Source organism: Rhinolophus ferrumequinum, chromosome 14 (assembly GCF_004115265.2).
Source record: "Rhinolophus ferrumequinum isolate MPI-CBG mRhiFer1 chromosome 14, mRhiFer1_v1.p, whole genome shotgun sequence".
Classification (NCBI taxonomy): Eukaryota; Metazoa; Chordata; class Mammalia; order Chiroptera; family Rhinolophidae; genus Rhinolophus; species Rhinolophus ferrumequinum.
Genome location: NC_046297.1, coordinates 43,870,769 through 43,889,961, shown reverse-complemented (window position 1 = coordinate 43,889,961; position 19,193 = coordinate 43,870,769). Strand labels below are relative to the sequence as shown.

Sequence of the window (19,193 nt, the reverse complement as noted above, 5' to 3'; positions counted from 1 at the left end):
GCTCAGCGGCAGCTTGTTGTCATCAATCTAGTTCTGGAGGGCACAGCTCACTGGCCCATGTGGGAATCAAACCGGCAACCCTGTTCAGAGCTCCTGCCGTATTGCTTAAACTTTTTGTTTTACGTTATGTTGAATATTTGTTTTTCTTCTTGGGCCAGTTTCCCCAGGGAGGGAAATCCTGGAAGGTGTAAGTGTTACTGCAAGCATTCTGGAATGGGGGCTTGCCTACTCCTCATTTTAATAAAGAGCTTTCACTTCTTCCAGTGTGCCCATACCTGCTTAACTAGGTATCCCCAGGCTATTATTCTAGTGACATTTCTGTAAGTAGGGAACAGTTCTGTCAGAGTCTAGGGGGTGCAGTGTGCCTATAGGGTGGGGACCCTAACTCCTCCTTATGCAGACTTCCAACAGTCTTGCTGTCTGGGGTTACCCCCAGACTCACAGGTACCTGGTTTGTTCAGTTTTGGCTTCCTCCCTGCAGATTCTAGGTTTCAGTTTTCTCTTGTCTGATAAGTCACTTTCTACTTCTCTATCTGCTTTCCAGCTTCCAAAATTTTGTTGGCATCTCTTGCTTGAATTTTCTAGCCTCTTTTTCTCTTTGTCCTTAATAACTTTAAAAATTATTTATTGTCATTTTTGTGGGATTGAAGGAGGTAGCAGAGGTAACCACCTTTAATGAGACGTCTATACAAGAAAATGATTTGTGTTTTTTCTAAATATATGAGTTCTCCATGCCCCCTGTCTTAGATCAGGGCGCCGTAATGGTCAGGTTCTGGTGAAGGCCTGCTTTTTGGCTTCTAGATGACCCACTTCTCGTTTCCTCACGTGGCAGAGAAACCAAGTTGTGTCCTGTCTCTTCTTTTAAGGGCTCCCGTCCCATCATAAGGGCCCTACCCTCATAACCTAATTACCTCCCAAAAGTCCTTTCTTCAAACACTGTCACACTGGGGATTATAGCTTCAACATACGAATTCCAGGGTGGGGGTGTGGGGGAGTACAGACATTCAGTGCACAGCACTCGGTGTGATTTTTATGTGATTCTCCCTTTAGCTTGTACACTTCTCCTGTAATCTCAACGCCTGTATCTGTGCTTCTTGGCCATGGTCCTGCTTGCTCCCCTCCGAAGAAGCTTGCAGCTTGCTCTGGGCTTCACAGTAACCCTACATTTTCCTTCTGAAGATGAGCATCCCCTGCTGTGCAGGTTTAATGACTTTTCAAAACGTACTCAAGACTGACTCAGGGTTTAATTTGGGGAGGCCTCTGTTCTCTTGGTCTTCAGGCATGAAAAACAGTCTTCAAAGCTTACTGTAATCAGGGTTTGTGTTTTATTACCTTTTGGAAGTGTTTTTTTCCTTATTTTCTTCTACATCTGGTGAGGAGGAGGAAGAAAGGTTTTCTTTTCTTATGTTTTACTATTATTAAGGCTTTCTTCAGAGTATTGAGTTCTTCTGTACAGCCTTCATGTTGTATGAGTTCATGTCCCCACAGGTAGCGAAGTGGAAGGATGTGTGTCCCTTGTATCTGCTGTCCTGTTAGTGAGATCTTGTCTGAGAAGTACGTTGCTCTTTCCTTTTTCTTCTTTTTGTCACATCAGCTGCTTTTAAATAGTCGATTTGAAATAACATTTATTCAGCTTTAGTTGAAGGGAGATTTTGATTCCCAAATGAATTAATTATTTGATCAAAAGAAGATGGCATGTAGTGTGTTATTCTTGCATTGCATTTTGATTTAGCAGACTGTTGTAGTTCTATCCACTGTTTAGATGACTTGTAAGAAAAATGAAATAATTTCAAATCTTAGAATTATCTTCTTGTGCTTCCTGAAGTGTTTTGGAGAACTTTTCACTTTTTTTAGTTGTGTAAAAGCCAAACTTTTTTTTGTTTAATAGGTAAGTCATTATGAATATTTTCACTTGAATGTGCCCCTTTTTCTGAGATAAATCCCAACACCTGTCAAGATCCATTTCCAAATCCTGATTCCCCTGAAGCCCTGGTCCTCGTTGCATCTCCTAACCCAAAATGAATTCTGCCTTCTCTTGGTAATACTTGGTTCTAGCACCTACTTTGGCACCTGGTTTACTAGTTTTATTTGTCTTTCTATGTATAAATTTTGTTTTTACAAGTAGATTGTAAACTATTTAAGATACTGTGTTTCCCTGAAAATAAGACCGGGTCTTATATTAAATTTTGCTCCAAAAGACGCATTAGGGCTTATGTTCAGGGGATGTCATCCTGAAAAGTCATCCTAGGACTTATTTTCCAGTTAGGTCTTATTTTTGGGAAAACACAGTATGTGGATTGAGTCATTGGTTCTCAACTTTCCTTTTTTTTCCTCAGCTTCCCAAGTGGTAGATGGTACTGTCTTCTGTAGCTGCTGCTGGATTAGAGGCAGTATCAAGTGTGTAGAAACCCCCTCAAGTGGTTCTGTCCCCAGTTTGTTTTATGGTGCAGTTTATTTCCTGTAATACTTAGCACCAGGCCTCATACTCAGGGCATTCAGGAAGTATTTGTTGATTTGAATTGGACCCTTGGCAGGTGTGCTGTTCCCGAAAGAATAGAGGCCTGGGGAGGTTTCGTCTCACACTCGCCCTCCCACCTCTTAATTGAATAATTACAGGTAAACCACTTAACTTCTGTAGTCTTCTGTTTTCTCAAATGGAAAACAAGGAGACTGTTATATTAAGGGCTCCTTAGTAGACGAAAAAAAAAATCTGTTTGTTTTCCTGAGATCAAAAGAATTAAATACTGAATTAAGTACAATGCCGTGGTGGTGCCAGTTTCTAAGAAAGTTTTCATAGTCCATGGTTACCTAGTAAATATTTTTTAGATTGTCTTTCCTATAGAAATACTCGTATTGATAATAATAGTTGGTTGTTTTTCTAAATCTTACTTGGCAAAAAGAAAACCTTACGTTTGTCCTTATAATTTGAAGGAAATTTTATTAATCTGTTAAATCCAGAAGTCAGAGATAACATGCTTTATACATAGCCTTAAACAAAAAGTCTGTGACATCCCAGTTCGAGGACAGATTTCTACGTATTTATTTGTTAGCTCAAGCTTGTTAATATTCTGTTTTCAAGGTTTCTGTCTTTATTAATATTTTGTCTGTACTAATATTAAATAGAATTTAACACACTGCTATCAGTTGCTATTAGCATTCTTCCACCCTGCTTGTTTGCATACTTACACGTAATATTCAGTAAATACTTCTTAATTGGTAAGTATCTTATACATTTTGTTGGTTTTAGTTTTACCCACTTTAGTTTTTTCAACTCTAGACTGAAAGGAGAGAAAGTGAAGGGAACACGACTACCCAAACCTATAGAATGGCTTTTTCACTGACTGTCCATGTCAGGCTTGGTGGGATGCACAGTGTTACGAGAAGAAAGGAGGTATAGAGAGTTTAGGCTGGTGCAAACCACCTGTAGAGTCCTAGTGTGAATTGACAAGATTTATTAATAGTGTTCTCATTGTAGGCTACCTTCATTTTTATCAGGTTTGTTAACTGTTTTGCTCTGTAAACAATAAAGCATACAGATGCCGCTTATTTTTCTGGGAAACAAGAAGGCTACCCTGTGTGCTGTAGCTATGAGGATGGTGACGGAGTTTGACAAGCATTCTCATTTTAACTCAGTGATTATTGCTATTACTAGGGCAGGTCAGAGACGGTCATTATGAACAGCTCCAAACTAAAAATCAGTGTAGCATTTGGGTCTGCCTCACTCCACCCCACCTCCCCCTTTCAGGAAGCAGAAGTTAGGAATGGAGAAAGGAAGTAGCTGATTAAACCAATAAAGTTGTTAGTGTGTGGGCTGCTGCAGGATTAAGAACATAGTATCTGACTACTAGTAAGTGATTTCCAGGCATTAAAAAAAGCCTGGAGAAAACCAGCAGTTTGGCGATGATAATTAGGCATTGGCAGATAAATAGGCAGATCTCCTTCAGAATCCTTCCCAGCATTAGCTCTGTATCATATCCACACACTTCTAAAAACATTAAGGGTTTTTGGGTGTGTTGTTTTAAAGTGGTTGGGAGACAGAGAGTGGGGACTGAGAAGGGATGGGAGCCTCTCAGTAATGTCAGTCTGTAAATTGGAACCTACCTATTGAGTCAATGCATTTATCATAAAACTTATTGTAAGATGAACAATTGGAAGCATTAATGGTGGATCCTTGAGGCCAATATATTGTAAGATGAACAATTGGAAGCATTAATGGTGGATCCTTGAGGCCAATATATTGTAAGATGAACAATTGGAAGCATTAATGGTGGATCCTTGAGGCCAATATGCGAGCCGGGCCTTTGCTATGCTAGTTGTGTTGCCAAGGAGGAGAAATTTGTGTTCAGTTGTGCTCCATAGTGATAAAACCAAGGACTCTGGTAAAGCCCTTGAATTTGACTATGGTGGTTGATGACATTTGATTTCTTTGGTTTAGATCTCTGAATTATACCTAAAGGAAGGCTTTCTGGAATAGAGACCCTAGTTAAGAATGTTAAGAACCCTAGTAGGCCCAGATTTCAAATAAGTCATTTGATAACAGCTTTCAGACGCCCTCTGGGTACACTGGTGAGCATGCTTTCAGTAAAAACCAAGGTTGTCAGGCAGTTTGATTGTAAAGCTCACTTGATTAGTTTGGCTTCCAGGTAGTAAAGATGCCCAGCAAGGTCTGCTTATACTGTAGTAGGAAAACGATACTGAAATTTATTGCTCCCTTCTGAAAGTAGGTGATTTTGAATCATAAAGATCTTTTATTTTTCCACTTAAAGGAATAAAAATGCCTGTTGCCATATTATTTGGATTTAGAATTATCTGCTGAAGATAGTTTGAATTTTTTGACAGTATAATTTCAGGCAGCATGGGATTGTTTATGCTGTTTACTTTTTTCATCCTTTAAATGGATTAAACAATAAAAATTGGGAAATCATTTTTATTTAGGTAAAGAGAAAAGAGAGGAAAGGCAGTTTGTCACTGTTGAGCTCTAGGTTTTGGAGAGGCTTTCTCTGTCAGGCACTCTCCAGGGTTCTGGGAGCTTGGATCTCAAACCAGTTCCTCTGATTCCCTAAGTTCTTTCTGGAAAGAATGACCTGAACTGTGTTCCATGTTAAACTTCGAGATTAAGCATAGTTAAACAGGTTTCTTTATTGTAGGATTTATCAGAGTCTTTAATGGAGGTATATGAATTTTGAATTTCTAAGAGGGGTCTATCCTAAGTAACATTAGCAAAACTTGAAATACAGTAGGGTTATTAATATCTCCCTAAATGGACTACTAATATAGTGATTTTCAGCAATCCTTACATGTACTGGTGGTATTTTAGAGAAGTGATTTCCAAACCTAGTTGATCATCAGAATCACTTTTGGTCTTTAGACATTTCTATTTTTAAATTTTGAGTTGGTAATACATTTATGTATTTTAAAATTCAAAAAAATGTACATTGGCACCCAGGAAGTCTCCCTCCCTGCTCTTTTCCCTACCTGCCTACTTCCTTTCTTCATAGGTGACTGATATTGTTCTTTCCAGCGATATTTTATGCATGTGCTGTAATTTATTTAGCCAGAATATTAAATTACTGAGCCTTATATTTGGAGATTTCTGATTTAGTAGGTTTGGGTGGGGCCTGAGAATATGTCTTTTAAAATATTTTCTAGAGATAGTGATGATCAGCCAGATTTAGGCACAATTATTTTCGGTGGTACATATTACATTTGCATGTGGCATATTATCTAGTTCTTTAAAAAACTCTGTGAAACATATGGTAACCATCATTTTGGCCAGTAGATGGAAACATGAGAGCAGATGTTAGATGACCTATTCAAGGTCATGTGCCAACTTTTTTCAGTTATAAAGGTGGGACCAGGCTGGCACTAATTCTGCCTTTTCCTGGCTACAATGCTGATGGTTGGCAAAAAGCAAACAAAAACCCTAACAAATAAAAAATTATTCTTCCTACTTTTGTACAGCATTGAATGTTGGAATATTTTATTGTGTTACAATTACCAGTAGATGTCCAGTGATTAGATTTTCTCTAGTTTGCATTTTAAGTCACTTAGCCAGATAGACTTGTCATCAATTTCAGGCACTTAAAAATGCAGGCTGCACACAGACTTTTTATCTGTAATTTTACTTCCTGAGGAGCTCTCCTTTTCTCTTCCCTTTGCCTCCAGCTTCCTTTGGCTTCTTGAATACATTTCCTTAACACCAGATTAAATCGAGGAAGAGGGAGGGTATAAGGGAGAAGGAAGACCATCCTCTAAGTGGGGAAAACTGGGAGAGTCTCCCAGGACTCTAAAGTACTGTATGATTTTCCTGTCTGTCTGGTAAACTCTTTCTCAGAATAATTTTCAAAGAAAGCATTTCAGAAATTTCTCGTAGCATTGCAGGGACATTTGAACTAGGGTATAGCCTCCAGGTGGGTGATTTTGTCGGATAACATTCCTTTGGTATGTTTTTAAAACCTAGTCTTATAATATTGATCACATAGCAGAACATCTAAAAAATCTTTAAAAATTACTTTGAAAAGAATAAAAAAGTTGTAAACATACCACTTTGAGGCAGTGTATGAATGACCATTTGTTTAGCCACCCATCTATTAGAAGATGGTTACTAAGGATTTGCTATATGTCAAGTGCTGGGCATTAATAAATTAGTAAAATATGGCTTTTGCCTAGAGTTTGTCTGGTGGCAAAAGATACAACTATTTCATTAAGCGAGTAGTTACAGGATAAGAAGTGCTATGGAGGAAGTATGCCCCAGGTGGAACTAGATCTCAGAGACATGCCTAATTCAGCTGGAGTGGAAGGTAAGTTAAGGTTTCCCACAGTTTCTCTCAGCCCAGCCTTAAGGAACTAGTAGCTGGATGTGTGGAAGGCAATGGAAGTAGTTATTCTAGGCTGAGGGAATAAACATGTAGTTTAGGAACGTAAGTTAGGTAGGAAATTATGAGAGTGTGGTGATGTTTGGAGTATAAAGTGCTTAGGAAGAGTGAGATGAGATTAGAGAGGTAGTAGGGACCAGAAGGGAAGGAATCTTTCACTCTTAGTGAAATAAAAATTCATGTACAAGAAACAAAGAGTTATAGTGCGTCTGCAGATTTCCGTTCCAAGAATTCCCAGACTTAGCCGTCATTCCCTGGATCCTCAGGTTCCTACCAGATCTCAGGATTCAAATAGGGACCTATTTAGTTTGGCAACCAGTTCAAGCCAGAACTTGGTGGGTTTGAAGCAGATACACACACACACACACACACACACACACACACACACACACGGTGTGATCATAAATTATGGTGAATGTTTAAATAAAAATTTATTACAGGAAAAGACACATTGCCATTAATCCCCCTCAAAATACTCCCCCTCACTTCAAACACACTTATTCCATCGTTCTTGCCACTTTCTGAAGCAGTCCTGGAAGTCCTCTTTCCTGAGTGTCTTTAGTTGTCTGTGTGGCTGCCTTGATGTCCTGAATCGATTCAAAATGTTTACCTTTTATGGTCATTTTGACTTTAGGGAAGAGCCAGAAGTCACGTGGTGCCACATCCGGTGAATAAGGTGGATGAGGACACACCATAATGTTTTTATTTGATAGAAATTGCTGTACCAGAGTGATGTGTGACACGGAGCCTTTCCATTGTGATCAAAACATACAGTGAATGCTGCTGCCGAGTGCCATCCAACAGCAAGGCAGGGCTATTCAATACGGGAAGTGGTGCGTCGAACCTTGGTAACAGTGTGTGACAAGTTTCAACTTGTTTAGTGCGGTCAATCGGGTGTGATCTACAAGTGAGCGAAGGTGTGTTTTAAAGTTTGATGTAAATCATCCTCCATCATGACAGCACTCCGTGTCACACATCACTTCTGGTACAGCAATTTCTGTCAAGTAAAAACATTACAGTGTATCCTTACCCACCTTATTCACCGGGTCTGGCACCTTGTGACTTCTGGCTCTTCCCCAAAGTCAGAATGATTCAGGATATGGAGGCAGCCACAACAGCACAATTAAAGACACTCATGAAAGAGGACTTCTGGAACTGCTTCAGAAAGTGGCAAGAACAATGGGATAAGTGTGTTTGAAGTGAGGGGGAGTATTCTGAGGGGGATTAATGGCAATGTGTCTTTTGCTGTAATAGACTTTTTAAAAAATTCAAACATTCATCGTATTGTTTGATCACACCTCATATACTGGGGGTGCCAAAAAATGTACACAAGTGGACACTTTGGTCACCGTTGCTCAAGCAGTAGTTTGCCATAATCAGAAGTGTCTGGACGCTGATGATAACCACTTTGAACACCTCTTGTAATTGCAGATGTCGAATGTGACTTGTATTCATCTTTTGTTATCGTTGTATATTATTACAATTTTAATACAGTTTTTTCCTTTCTTAAAATGTGTATATATTTTTTGGCATACGTCACACACACATTATTATTATATGTATTATGCATAGTTTTATATATACATAATATATGTGGCAAGCTACTCAAGGATGAAAAATACAGTTCAGTAATAATGATAATGGCTGTCATTTTTTGAGTATTTAAATGGTTGGCTCTTACCAAGGTACATTACAAAATTGCCTTTAATTCTTATAGCAGCACTTCCACCAGACAAGTGGTTTTATCTCCTTTTAACAGACCAAGAAAACCTTCCAGGCCCTGGGAGGTTAAAATAATTGAGCTTGTCCACCATTACAAAGCCAGTTAATGGTAGGGATGGAATCTAACCCAGGTTTGTTTGCTTGACACCATTCTTTTCCCACTCCACTATGCTGCCCTTCACAAGATTGCAGGTGTGATTCCTGGGGCAGATGGAATGGGAGCTCAGGTATGTAAAACGACTGACCATTTCAATTCAAAGGCAGTAAAACTGCTATTTCATCTTTGATGTTGGAAGAGCAAGGAGAAGGAAACCCAGTAGCTCTAAGTTTAAAGAAGCTCTCCTGAATCAAATGGCGTCAGGAATATAACTTCCTGATTTTCTTGTTTCTATGGAAAAATCAAATTTCATCACAGGTATTTTATTTCAGTTTGCATTTCTATCTCAAGAACTGAATAATTTGCCAACTGGCAGTATTTATATTATGAAGTGCATCAGTTATTTCTTGAGACATTTGATTTGTATGTAGAGTTAAAATTGGGTTTGTAACGATTTGAATACATTATCTGCATTTGGCAGATACTGTAATGAATGATGTTGCAGATATTCAGAATGTAGATACAGCCTAAGGGTGAAGAAGAATTTTCTTTTGAAATTTTGGCTGATGCTGTACTTTTTGGATGGGAGCTCTAAAGAAGTCTTCTTATCCTCTATCAGCACAATTTGATTCTTGTATGTATAGTCTCATGTTAAGAAAATGAAATTAGGTGAGACAGAAGGATTTAATGAAATTCTCGAGAAAAAATAATTATAAAGGCTGTGTCTTTTATCGTTTTCTACCAAATTTCTTTTTGTCCATTTGGCATGTGTATTTCCCTTTTCCTGTTTTGAATGAACTGAAAATAACATGGTTGGTTTAGCTTTAAAGGAAAATAACTCATTTTGTTGTGTTCAGCATTTAGTTTCTCAGAAATGTGTTTTATCTTCCAAATGACATAGTAGTTTGGGATTTTGGTTTCCTTTTCATTTTGATAGTAAAATGTTATTTATGAGACTATATAGGAATTTCTAACCAGAATAGTTTTCCAGATTAGGGAAGAAATTATAAGTGTGAAGTCACTTTTTTTCTATGCTAGTTTGCAGAGTGTTTCTATAACATGAATTTTCTTAATCTTAGTTTTATAGAAACATTTTAACAGTTTTCAGCTTAAAACCATTTTAGAGGGAATATTTAAAAGAATTTCGCACTTACAAAAATGTATATCATTGTTTTGAATTTATAATATATATTTATAAGCTTTTCATTTTGGTCTTGAATGCATCTTGCAGGTGAATGATCTGTATCATTTATTTGAAGTGAACACATTATATTAACTGGCGTATGTCATCTCCATAAGCATAAAGCATGTATAAGTCCTACCTTTAACTGTCATTCAGGAAGCTGACAGATGAATTTTTCCTCCACAAAAACTGTCTTTTGTGTTAGTTGCGGTCTTTCAAGAGTAAAATCAGATGTTTGCTACTTGGCATAGTTTTCTTTGGCTAGGCAAAAAGTGAGAAAAATCAGGCCGCTATTTTAGCAATTGTCAAGTCAAATTTAAAATGGGGGTAAGACTGAAAACTGAGCAAAGATATACTAGGGATTAAGGTACAAGCTGAGCTTTGAATTATAAAACTGATCAGATTACTCGTCACCAAGGAAGTACCTTTTTCAGAAGGTGTGAGGAGTAATCCTTCTGCATCTGTGGTTTCAAACCCATATGCCTACAGGTGCTAGGTAGGTAAAGACACTTCTAGTCACCAGTTGTTAGATCTCATTTTATAAGAGAAGCTGGGAACCTGAAATTCTATCCGAAATCGTAGCTAAGACTCTTTAAAAAATCTTTTCAGAAATTAAAATACCATTTGATTAAATATTATGTAGGCTGGTAATTTGTGACATTTCCTTAAATGTGTCATGTTGTATCCCATGTCTCCCCTCCTTCCCCTTTAGTAATTGACTGTAGCTTTTGCATATAATTCTTAAAGATGTTTTTTTGTATCCTTGCCCTTACTGCGGCATCCTCCCCTATTAAAAATCACTGGCCAAGTGAATGACAGACAGTTAGTGCCTCATGGGAGTTTAATACTATCAGGGAGGCAGTGTTAAAAATTTCAGTATGTTTTATGATACTTTGCTGTACCATTTTATATCTAAAATAGAATCATATATGAGTGAATGACTTATTCATAGTGCAAGGTAGACACAGTGGACTTTAGTAAAACAATATGAAAAGTTCATTGATAGGCTTTCAGATTCTGCATTGCATCCAACCTTTAAAAAACTCTCACTTGTTGGGTTTTGGTGTAGTGTCAAAGCATATCCATTATTTGAAGAATATTTTAAAAGTACATACTTAGAAGGTTATTTTGGTTGATGTTTGTGACTGTTTTATTAAGAATGAGCAATTATTTTTTTCCAACATTGCTTTTGTAATTGGTTACTTTAATGGCACTGGCATTTTAGAATAGAACACGGTAGTTCTGAGTGTGGTCTGCGGACCTGGGGATCTCTAAGACCCTTTCAGGTACTCGGAGGTCAAAACTGTCTTTACAGTAATACTGAGACTTATTTGTCTTCTTCACTGTTTTGACATTTGTGCTATTGTTCAAAAGCAGTGGTGTATAAAATACCGACTTCTTAGCACAAGTCAAAGTATTGGCACCAAACTGTACTGGAAATGCTTGTATTCTTCGCTTCCTTTTTTTTTTTTTTTGTACGTTTAGGAGGGAAAAAAGCCAGTTTCACTTAAGGGGGTCCTTGATGAAGCAATAAAAATTATTAATATTATTAAATCTTAACCTTTGAGTATATGTCATTTTAATAGTGTGACAAAATGAGAACATTGATTGTGTTAAGGAAAAACGTGTTTGCAATTGTTTTAGTTGCAAATTAAACTAGCTATTTTCTTCATGGAATATCATTTTTATTTGAAAGAGTGATTGACAGACTATGGTTATTCAGACTTGGATATTTGACAGACATTTTCTTGAAAATGAAAAACGTGAGCCTGTTACTTCAAGGAAAACAACTGAAGCTATTTGTTGCTAAATTGAGCTTTCAAGCAAAAATTAGAATTTTGGAAAATTTGTATCTATTATTGTGAGTTTGACACTGTAAATTGATAGTCAGTTGAACAGATGTGGTTTTGAAGGTCTGTATAAGTCAGTAAACCAGGAATTTCCCAATGACCAATGCATGCTGTTACAGACTCACGTGTGGACAAAATATTTTTTCAATTGGTAGGTTTTAGATTCCACATTGCTCCCAACCTTTTAAGAAACTATCACTTCATTGAGTTTTGGTGTAATATCAAAGGAGAATATCTACAACAATCTGAAAAGGGTATTGTAAATATTCCTTCCTTTTTCAACAACTTATCTGTATAAGGCCAGCTATACTTCAACCAAAACAATATATTGTGGCATATTGAATGCAGAAGCAGATGTGATAATTTATTTTATATTAAGCCTGATAATAAAGAGGCTCACAAAAATGTAAAACAGTTTCTATCACAAGTATTTTATGGAAAGTAGTTAGTTTTCATAATGTAATTTATGTCAGTGTGTAATGATTTTATTTTATAAATAATCAAAAATTTTCTTGGTTTTTACTTCAATATTATAAGTACCAGTGGATGTAACCCACACGAAAAAAGCTTTTTGGGGTCCTAAATAACTTTTTAGATTGTGAAGTGGTCCTGAGATCAAAAAGTTTGAGAGTCATTAAAGTACATTATGAGGGGCTGGAAAGCGAGGCTGTTGAGAAGACTTAAAGAATATTGGAGGAGGTGAAAAATCCAGATCCAGAGATTCTGATTTACTTTTTAATTTACTTTGTGTTTCCTATAGGAGATAAAACTGACGGTCTTTTCTTTCTTGAAGCCTGAAGTCTTTTGTTTCTGTAACTTTTTAGTTCCTGTTTGGCCATTACAATAATCTTATTCCTTGCTTCCTTAATGTTACCTTGGAAGTTTTTCTGTGATCATCTATGACATGAAAAAATATGACAAGGACAAAATAGGGAGATTTTAATATAGCTAATTGTATTTATATTCTAAGATTATGGCCTTCTTACATTTTTGGTATGAAAATGAGGCATAGTGATTTTTTTCTGTATGTGTGTTGTCAAAATAACTACATTGTTTCCCGCATTATCACCTGTTCCCACTCACATTTACTGTTCCATGAAATGCCAAAGTTGGAGAATCCACAATCAGGGTGAAATTCAGATAGAAACACTACAAAATGGATTTGCAAAATGTATCTGAAACTGAATGTCTTGAAGTCAAATTTCAGACTTACAGTCTTTCGTAATCACAGAGGTGAAGAGCGTCTTCCCTAACGCCCTAGTGGCCAAGGCAGCCCTAATCCTTCCAGGCTCTTCCCTGCTATTCTCAGCCCCATCCGGCAAGGTAGTTCCTAATATTTAAGTCACAATACTAAGTGGGTGGATTGAGGAAAGGCTTTATCCCCTTCACACACACACAAAATTCACAGTGTAGCATGAGGAGAAGACTCAATTGACCCCCTCCATCTTACAGTAAGACCCTCTAAAGGAGCTCCCTTATGAGCATGCATGCCTTAGGTGGTTTGCCATTGGCTTGCTCAGGACTGTGTGAAAAGGGATTTGGGATTGGATGTCCTCTGGACTGGATTGAACATGCTAGCTGATGCTGGTACAAATAAATGGCCATCTCAAAAATGCCTTCTGCGACTTTGCCTGCAGCATAGCCTTTCCCCCCAGTTACGGCGGCTGGCAGGTGGGATCACCATGTGATAGATTTAATTTATTGATATCAGTGATAATGTGGATAGTTGACATGCAAAGAAACAGTTCAGAGATAGCAGTGTGTTCAGCATGGAGCAATAGTTGTGTAAAAGGACAGTGTGTGAAAGTTAAGGACAGAGTGCCTATACTTAGGAAGGTGCATGATGAAATTGTGGAAAGACCTTGTTCTGTGGTTACAGGTGGGTTTGACTCCTATCTCTGCCATCTGCCTGGCAACATTGTAGTCTCCCCTTGCCCCCCAAAAAAGTGTAATTTTATTGCTTAGTGGGTTTTAGGCTTTAAGATTTAGAGGGTTTGCTTTTGGAGAAATGCAATAAATATTCCTACAGTATTTTTCTACAAGAAAATATCTAGGCACAGATTTGTAATGTACTGCATTCATGTTTTGGCAATACCTGCCTTCTCTGTGGATGAGAAGGGGTGAGCTTTAAGACATTTTCTGCGGGAGTCCATGCTTTACTGTAGGTAACCTTTGCTGACTATTGGCTGTTGTTTCTTTGTGTGGATTACTAAGCTTTTTACTGCAAATTAAAATTATACTCATATGAGTATGTAAAAGTTCTGTGATGGATATCTGGAGGTTAGAGTGAGGTCACTTTAAAGGCAGTTTGCTAATAGGATAAATGGTGAGTTATTTGAATATTTTCTCGATGTCAACTAGTCTGCTTATAAGAGTTATATAGGCAACTATCCTAAAATCTGAATATTCATACTTTTCTTGCTTGTTCTAAACTTGAATTTGAGGTGGAAGATCTGGGGAGTTAGTTTTGTTGAGATTGAGATCAGGAACGTTTTTTTTTTCTGCCTTTAAATGGATCGTGTATACCAGTATTGTACATTTTTCTCTGTTGGAACTGTATCTTAAAGTGGAAGAGTGGGGAAAGACTTGGTGAGTTTTATCCTGTCTTTGCTTAGGGTCTGAAGCCAGTTCCGACAGAAACACAAATGACTAGAATGTAAAGTAGACAATGAAGGTCCTCTATGAGGCAGAAGCTGTAGACTGCTGTAGGGAGAAAGTGCGGGCGACCAGGAGAAGTTCATGGAGGGGGTCGTGTTTGAGATGGACCTGAAATAACTAGGAGTGCGACTGGAGGAAATGTACTGGGCACATTATGCCACTTACCACCATTGAGATGATCGCTGGTAAACATGGGTGATATCACGTAGCTTGTCTTACAATTCCAGATACATGAAAGCTATCATTTTGTAGCACATGGGATGTTAGGAATATCTTTCCCTCCTGGAGAATTGAAGCCTTTTAAGGATATAAATAAATAAATCTAATTTTTTTTAGTTTTAGAAATTCAGCTAGAAATTCATCAGGTTTAATTCAATTTAGGGGAGGTGTATGTCTGAACATGCAGGTGTGTTATGTGGCAGGGAGGAGGTAGGAAGAGAATTACAAAATTGAAGAACCTGCACTGAGTGCAGTTGCCACTTGAGTAGTATCAGTGAGAAGATGAATTATTTTTGAAATTAATAATGTTAAATTTGAGGGAAATGAGACAAATTATAGGGGATTTCAAGGACAGCAATGAAATATGTTAGCTTCTAGCAAGTACTGTTATACTTTGATACCTCGTCTCTCTATTAACATCAGTTTGCTGTTACCTTACCCTTGGGTGCTTAAAAAAAAAATTCCAGCCTTCAGATCTGCAAAATGTCTATAAATTTAAAGGAATAAAATAGGTTATTGAATCGGAATATAGAATAAATCTTTGGTGTAGGAGTACTAAGGATTGTCAGAAGTTTATTGCTAACCTATCTATTGTTGTGTTATAGCCACCTCACAAAGGCTTTCCTCTTTGTCCCTTACTGAGACTAAATACTGAGTTACGAGGTTATTTTGTAATGTTATACTGTACTCTTAAAATTGTTTTCCATCACAACTACATGGAAAAATTTATTCTGAAATGGAATTTGGTGAGCTCTAAGATGGTTTTCTTTTTATTTTAAAAATGGGGAAAACTTATATTGATGTTGCAATGGGAGGAAACACAGTCAATAACTTCAAGCATTGTAAACTTTTGGAGGAAGACCCTTTACTTAAAGTAGACAGGCCTAATGATTATGTACCGTGTTTCCCTGAAATAAGACCGGGTCTTATATTAATGTTTGCTCCAAAAGACGCTTTAGGGCTTATGTTCAGGGGATGTCATCCTGAAAAATCATGGCAGGCTTATTTTCCAGGAAACACGGTAGAGACATTTAGTAATTCAGAAAATTTAAATAAATGTGATCATTGGCCTGCATTGATTCTGTGATTTGCATGTCTGTTGAGAATTGCAAAAGGAAACTAAATACTCATTTTATAGTTTACTTCTTTTTTTGCTTGAGGGGTTTCTTTGTCACTGTTATCTGGGGTCCATGTAAACTAATGTGTAGGTGGCCATTTTAGTCATGATAACTGTCTTGAGATTTGGAAAAATGATAACATTTTGTGTAAACTTTTGGGATTGAGTTTAAGAAAAGTAAAAAATTTAATATTTGGAGAAACATTCTGTGTCTGTAAAATCAGTCTGTTTATGAATGTTTCAGATAGGTAAGATGAAATTGAAGATGACAATTAGTAAGTGCTATTTTCATAAAAATATTGCAGATATGTCCTCCACTGAGACATTTGCTTTTTATACATTCATAAGAATTTCAGTACTGAAAAGAACCAGACATGACTATTCATCTTTCCTCACATAGATAAGAATTGAGACCTAATGGGTTTAAATGAGCCCAGTTAGTAGTAGATGAGTTGGGAGTAATCCCCAGATTACTTCCAATACAGATGGATGTACATTTCACATGTGATTAGGAGTCTCCCATGATTTTTAAGATTAGAAAATTTAATTGATGGCAGTATCTATTTACTCTATCCTCTTAGTATCCTGAAACTTGCTAAGTTCTTGAGTTATTAAATGTTTTCTAGCATTTTGATATCCTCAAAGCCTATTTTATAAATACTACCTACCTGGAATGACATTTGGAACGATGAAAGGAGCATTTAATTCTTAATCTCAGTTATTGTCCAACTTTGAAAAGACTCTGATTTCTGATGTGTTTTGTTTACCCCAACCCTCCCAGAATACTCTATACTTTGTGAAAACTCTAGAGACAGTGTTGAGCTAAGAAAAAAAGGAGTGGAAATGAATGGGTTTAGTTGTAAGCCAGTGAATAAGTACCGTCTAAAAGTGTCACTACTATGGTTTTGGGGAAGTAAAACCTTTCTTAGTCGTTTCTCATATTCTGGCTCTAGTAGGGTGAAAAGTTTTGTAAATTACAGTAAATGTGGGCGGAGGAGAATGAAAGCTCCTGCCTCTGCTCTGGGTCTTCTGAAGGCTGTTATTGCCCAGAATGGAGCCTTCCAGTTTACTTTCCCTGTTTTTTAGTCAGCCTTCTTTCGGAGTTCATGAGTTCCCCAGTGCGATACTCTTATGGTGTTTTCTCTTGTCTTGGAACATGGAAATGTACCTTGTAAATCAGGACATGGGGGCTTGGTGAAAAAGCTGGACGTTCTAGGACCTATGAAAACATGTTTTTGTTAATGAAAATAGATGGAACCCTATACCACAAAAAGAAAAATGTGTTTTATGGGGAGCCAAGTCACACATGATAATATGCTATTCTTTGGGAGTGAGAATAAAGGCAGCAGTGAGTACTTTTTGGGAGAGAAATTATGGCATCATTTGAAAGTTATTCTTGCTTAGGGATGTAATTTGGTATTGGACAATTCTTGTATGTATGTTAGTGTTTGAAAGATGCTCCTCAGCATTGAACAGAGGATAGAACTACCCAGGATAAAGTAGAGGGACAACTGACTCCTACTAGAATCTCTTATTGAAATAGATTATTTGCCCATAGATACTTGTGGCAGCTCTTTAACCCTAAAATCTGTTAGTACAAATGCTTGAAATTTGATTTTGTGTATTTTTTGTCACTTTTTAGAGAGCAAAATTCATGAAGTTTCCTGTTGATTTACTGTTTTAATTTTTTCCCATTGCTTTCTAAAATTCTCACTTTATTTTTAAGAGAATTATTTCTGAAAGTGTTTGGAAAGACCAGGCAGTTGTTTTAGTAACTTCACAGAATCAAACTTTTAAATCTCTGCATTTGATTACATCTTTACATTATAAAATAACTTACTACACTTGATCTTAGCCAAAAGGCCGAGAAGCAATAAAAATGACTTACTTAGGTTGACAAGTGTTTAAATGGGTATTAACAATATTTTATATTAATTCAAGAATGTTTCTTTGAGAGAAACAGCAAAATCATAATAGATAATTAGTTAATACTTTTAAATGCAGTCCTTTGAGATTTTTCTAAGAATATTCAGTCCTCTTAAAAACGGGAGGTGTTAAACTTGTAGATACGGATATTGAGGTTTTAACTTGTACAATTTTGTGTTATAAGGCCCTTGATAATTGGAGACTATGCCTTAAGGTTTTGGGGCTTTTTCTACCCCATTATATTAAATTCTTAATAGATTAATATATTTGTGCTTCCCATGTATTTCATGATATATATATATATATATACATTCAAGAGTCTCACTTTTAATTTTTTTATTGAGGAACAGAGTGTTTCTCCAGGGCCCATCAGCTCCAAGTCATTGTCCTTCAGTCTAGTTGTGGAGGGCACAGCTCAACTGCAAGTCACTCTTAGTTGCAGGGGATGCAGCCCACCATCCCGTGCGGAAATTGAACTGGCAACCTTGTTGTTAAGAGCTTGCGCTCTAACCAACTGAGACATCCAGCCATCCCTCCGCTGGCAGCTTGTTGTCTTCAATCTAGTAGTGGAGGGCACAACTCACTGGCCCATGTGAGAATCAAACCGGCAACCCTGTTATTAAGAGCTCGCGCTTTAATCAACTGAGCCATCTGGCTACTCCCAAGAGTCTCTTTTAACATACATAGCACAGTATTTAAAAATTGGATTTACATTAGGCGTTGGTACAAGTACCAGCTCTACTGCCACTTTCTGTTACACCAACTCTAGAAGCCTCAATTTCTTCATCTGTAAAATGGGATTAATATTCATTGTTATTGACATTACTAACGGGGTGGTGAGGGAAGGGAATTTGCAGAGTTGACTTGTGATTTTTGGCCAGGACGTAAATCAAAGACAGTATTAAAGGCATTCTCGTCAAGTTTTTGTATACTGTTGGAAATCACCAAAATAATGGTACAACTACCTATCAGAGCTGTTTCATTTGCAAAGGACTTGTACATGTGGTTTAGTCATGTTTTGTTTTGTTTTAAAGGTTACGGGAAGTTTCAGAGAAGCTGAACAAATATAATTTAAACAGGTAAGATTTGTAAGTTATTTTACATTTCCTGAAAAGAATGATTTTCCTTTATTAGGAAAAAGAACTCATGTTTAGGCAGCATCTTAGGATATTTTAATCTATCAACTTTTTATGAGTTTGGTTCATTTGAATTACAGTTTCTTTTCATACTGTTTTTTTTAAAATTTGGCATACCAAAGAACCATAATGACTATGGGATATCATAATTATTATTTTCAATTATTGCTTTAAAATATGTAAATACTCATTTTTTAAAATAGGTTTTGCCAGCTATCTTGTTTTGTTAATTGGATTAAAAAACAACCCTGTGATATATTTACCAGTTAATAAGTAATTTTACTTACATGCTTTTTTTATTCACCAGCCATCCCCCTTTGAATGTGTTGGAACAGGCTACTATTAAACAGTGTGTGGTGGGACCAAATCATGCTGCCTTTCTTCTTGAGGTAAATGGTGTACTCTAAGAT

The 19,193-nt window shown here is 36.9% G+C and overlaps 1 protein-coding gene and 1 pseudogene across 5 annotated transcripts in view; one reads left to right on the top strand and one right to left on the bottom strand.

Annotated features, from left to right (window-relative positions):
- UBR5 (ubiquitin protein ligase E3 component n-recognin 5) overlaps positions 1-19,193 on the top strand; it is a 127,390-nt gene that overhangs the window by 19,099 nt on the left and 89,098 nt on the right. For all 5 annotated transcript variants that reach the window (XM_033125734.1, XM_033125736.1, XM_033125735.1 and 2 more), the window contains exons 2-3: positions 18,682-18,726; positions 19,091-19,172. In XM_033125734.1, the coding sequence (XP_032981625.1) occupies positions 18,682-18,726; positions 19,091-19,172 (127 nt within the window). The remainder of the gene's footprint in view (positions 1-18,681; positions 18,727-19,090; positions 19,173-19,193) is intronic.
- On the bottom strand, positions 17,462-17,596 carry LOC117034211 (uncharacterized; annotated as a pseudogene).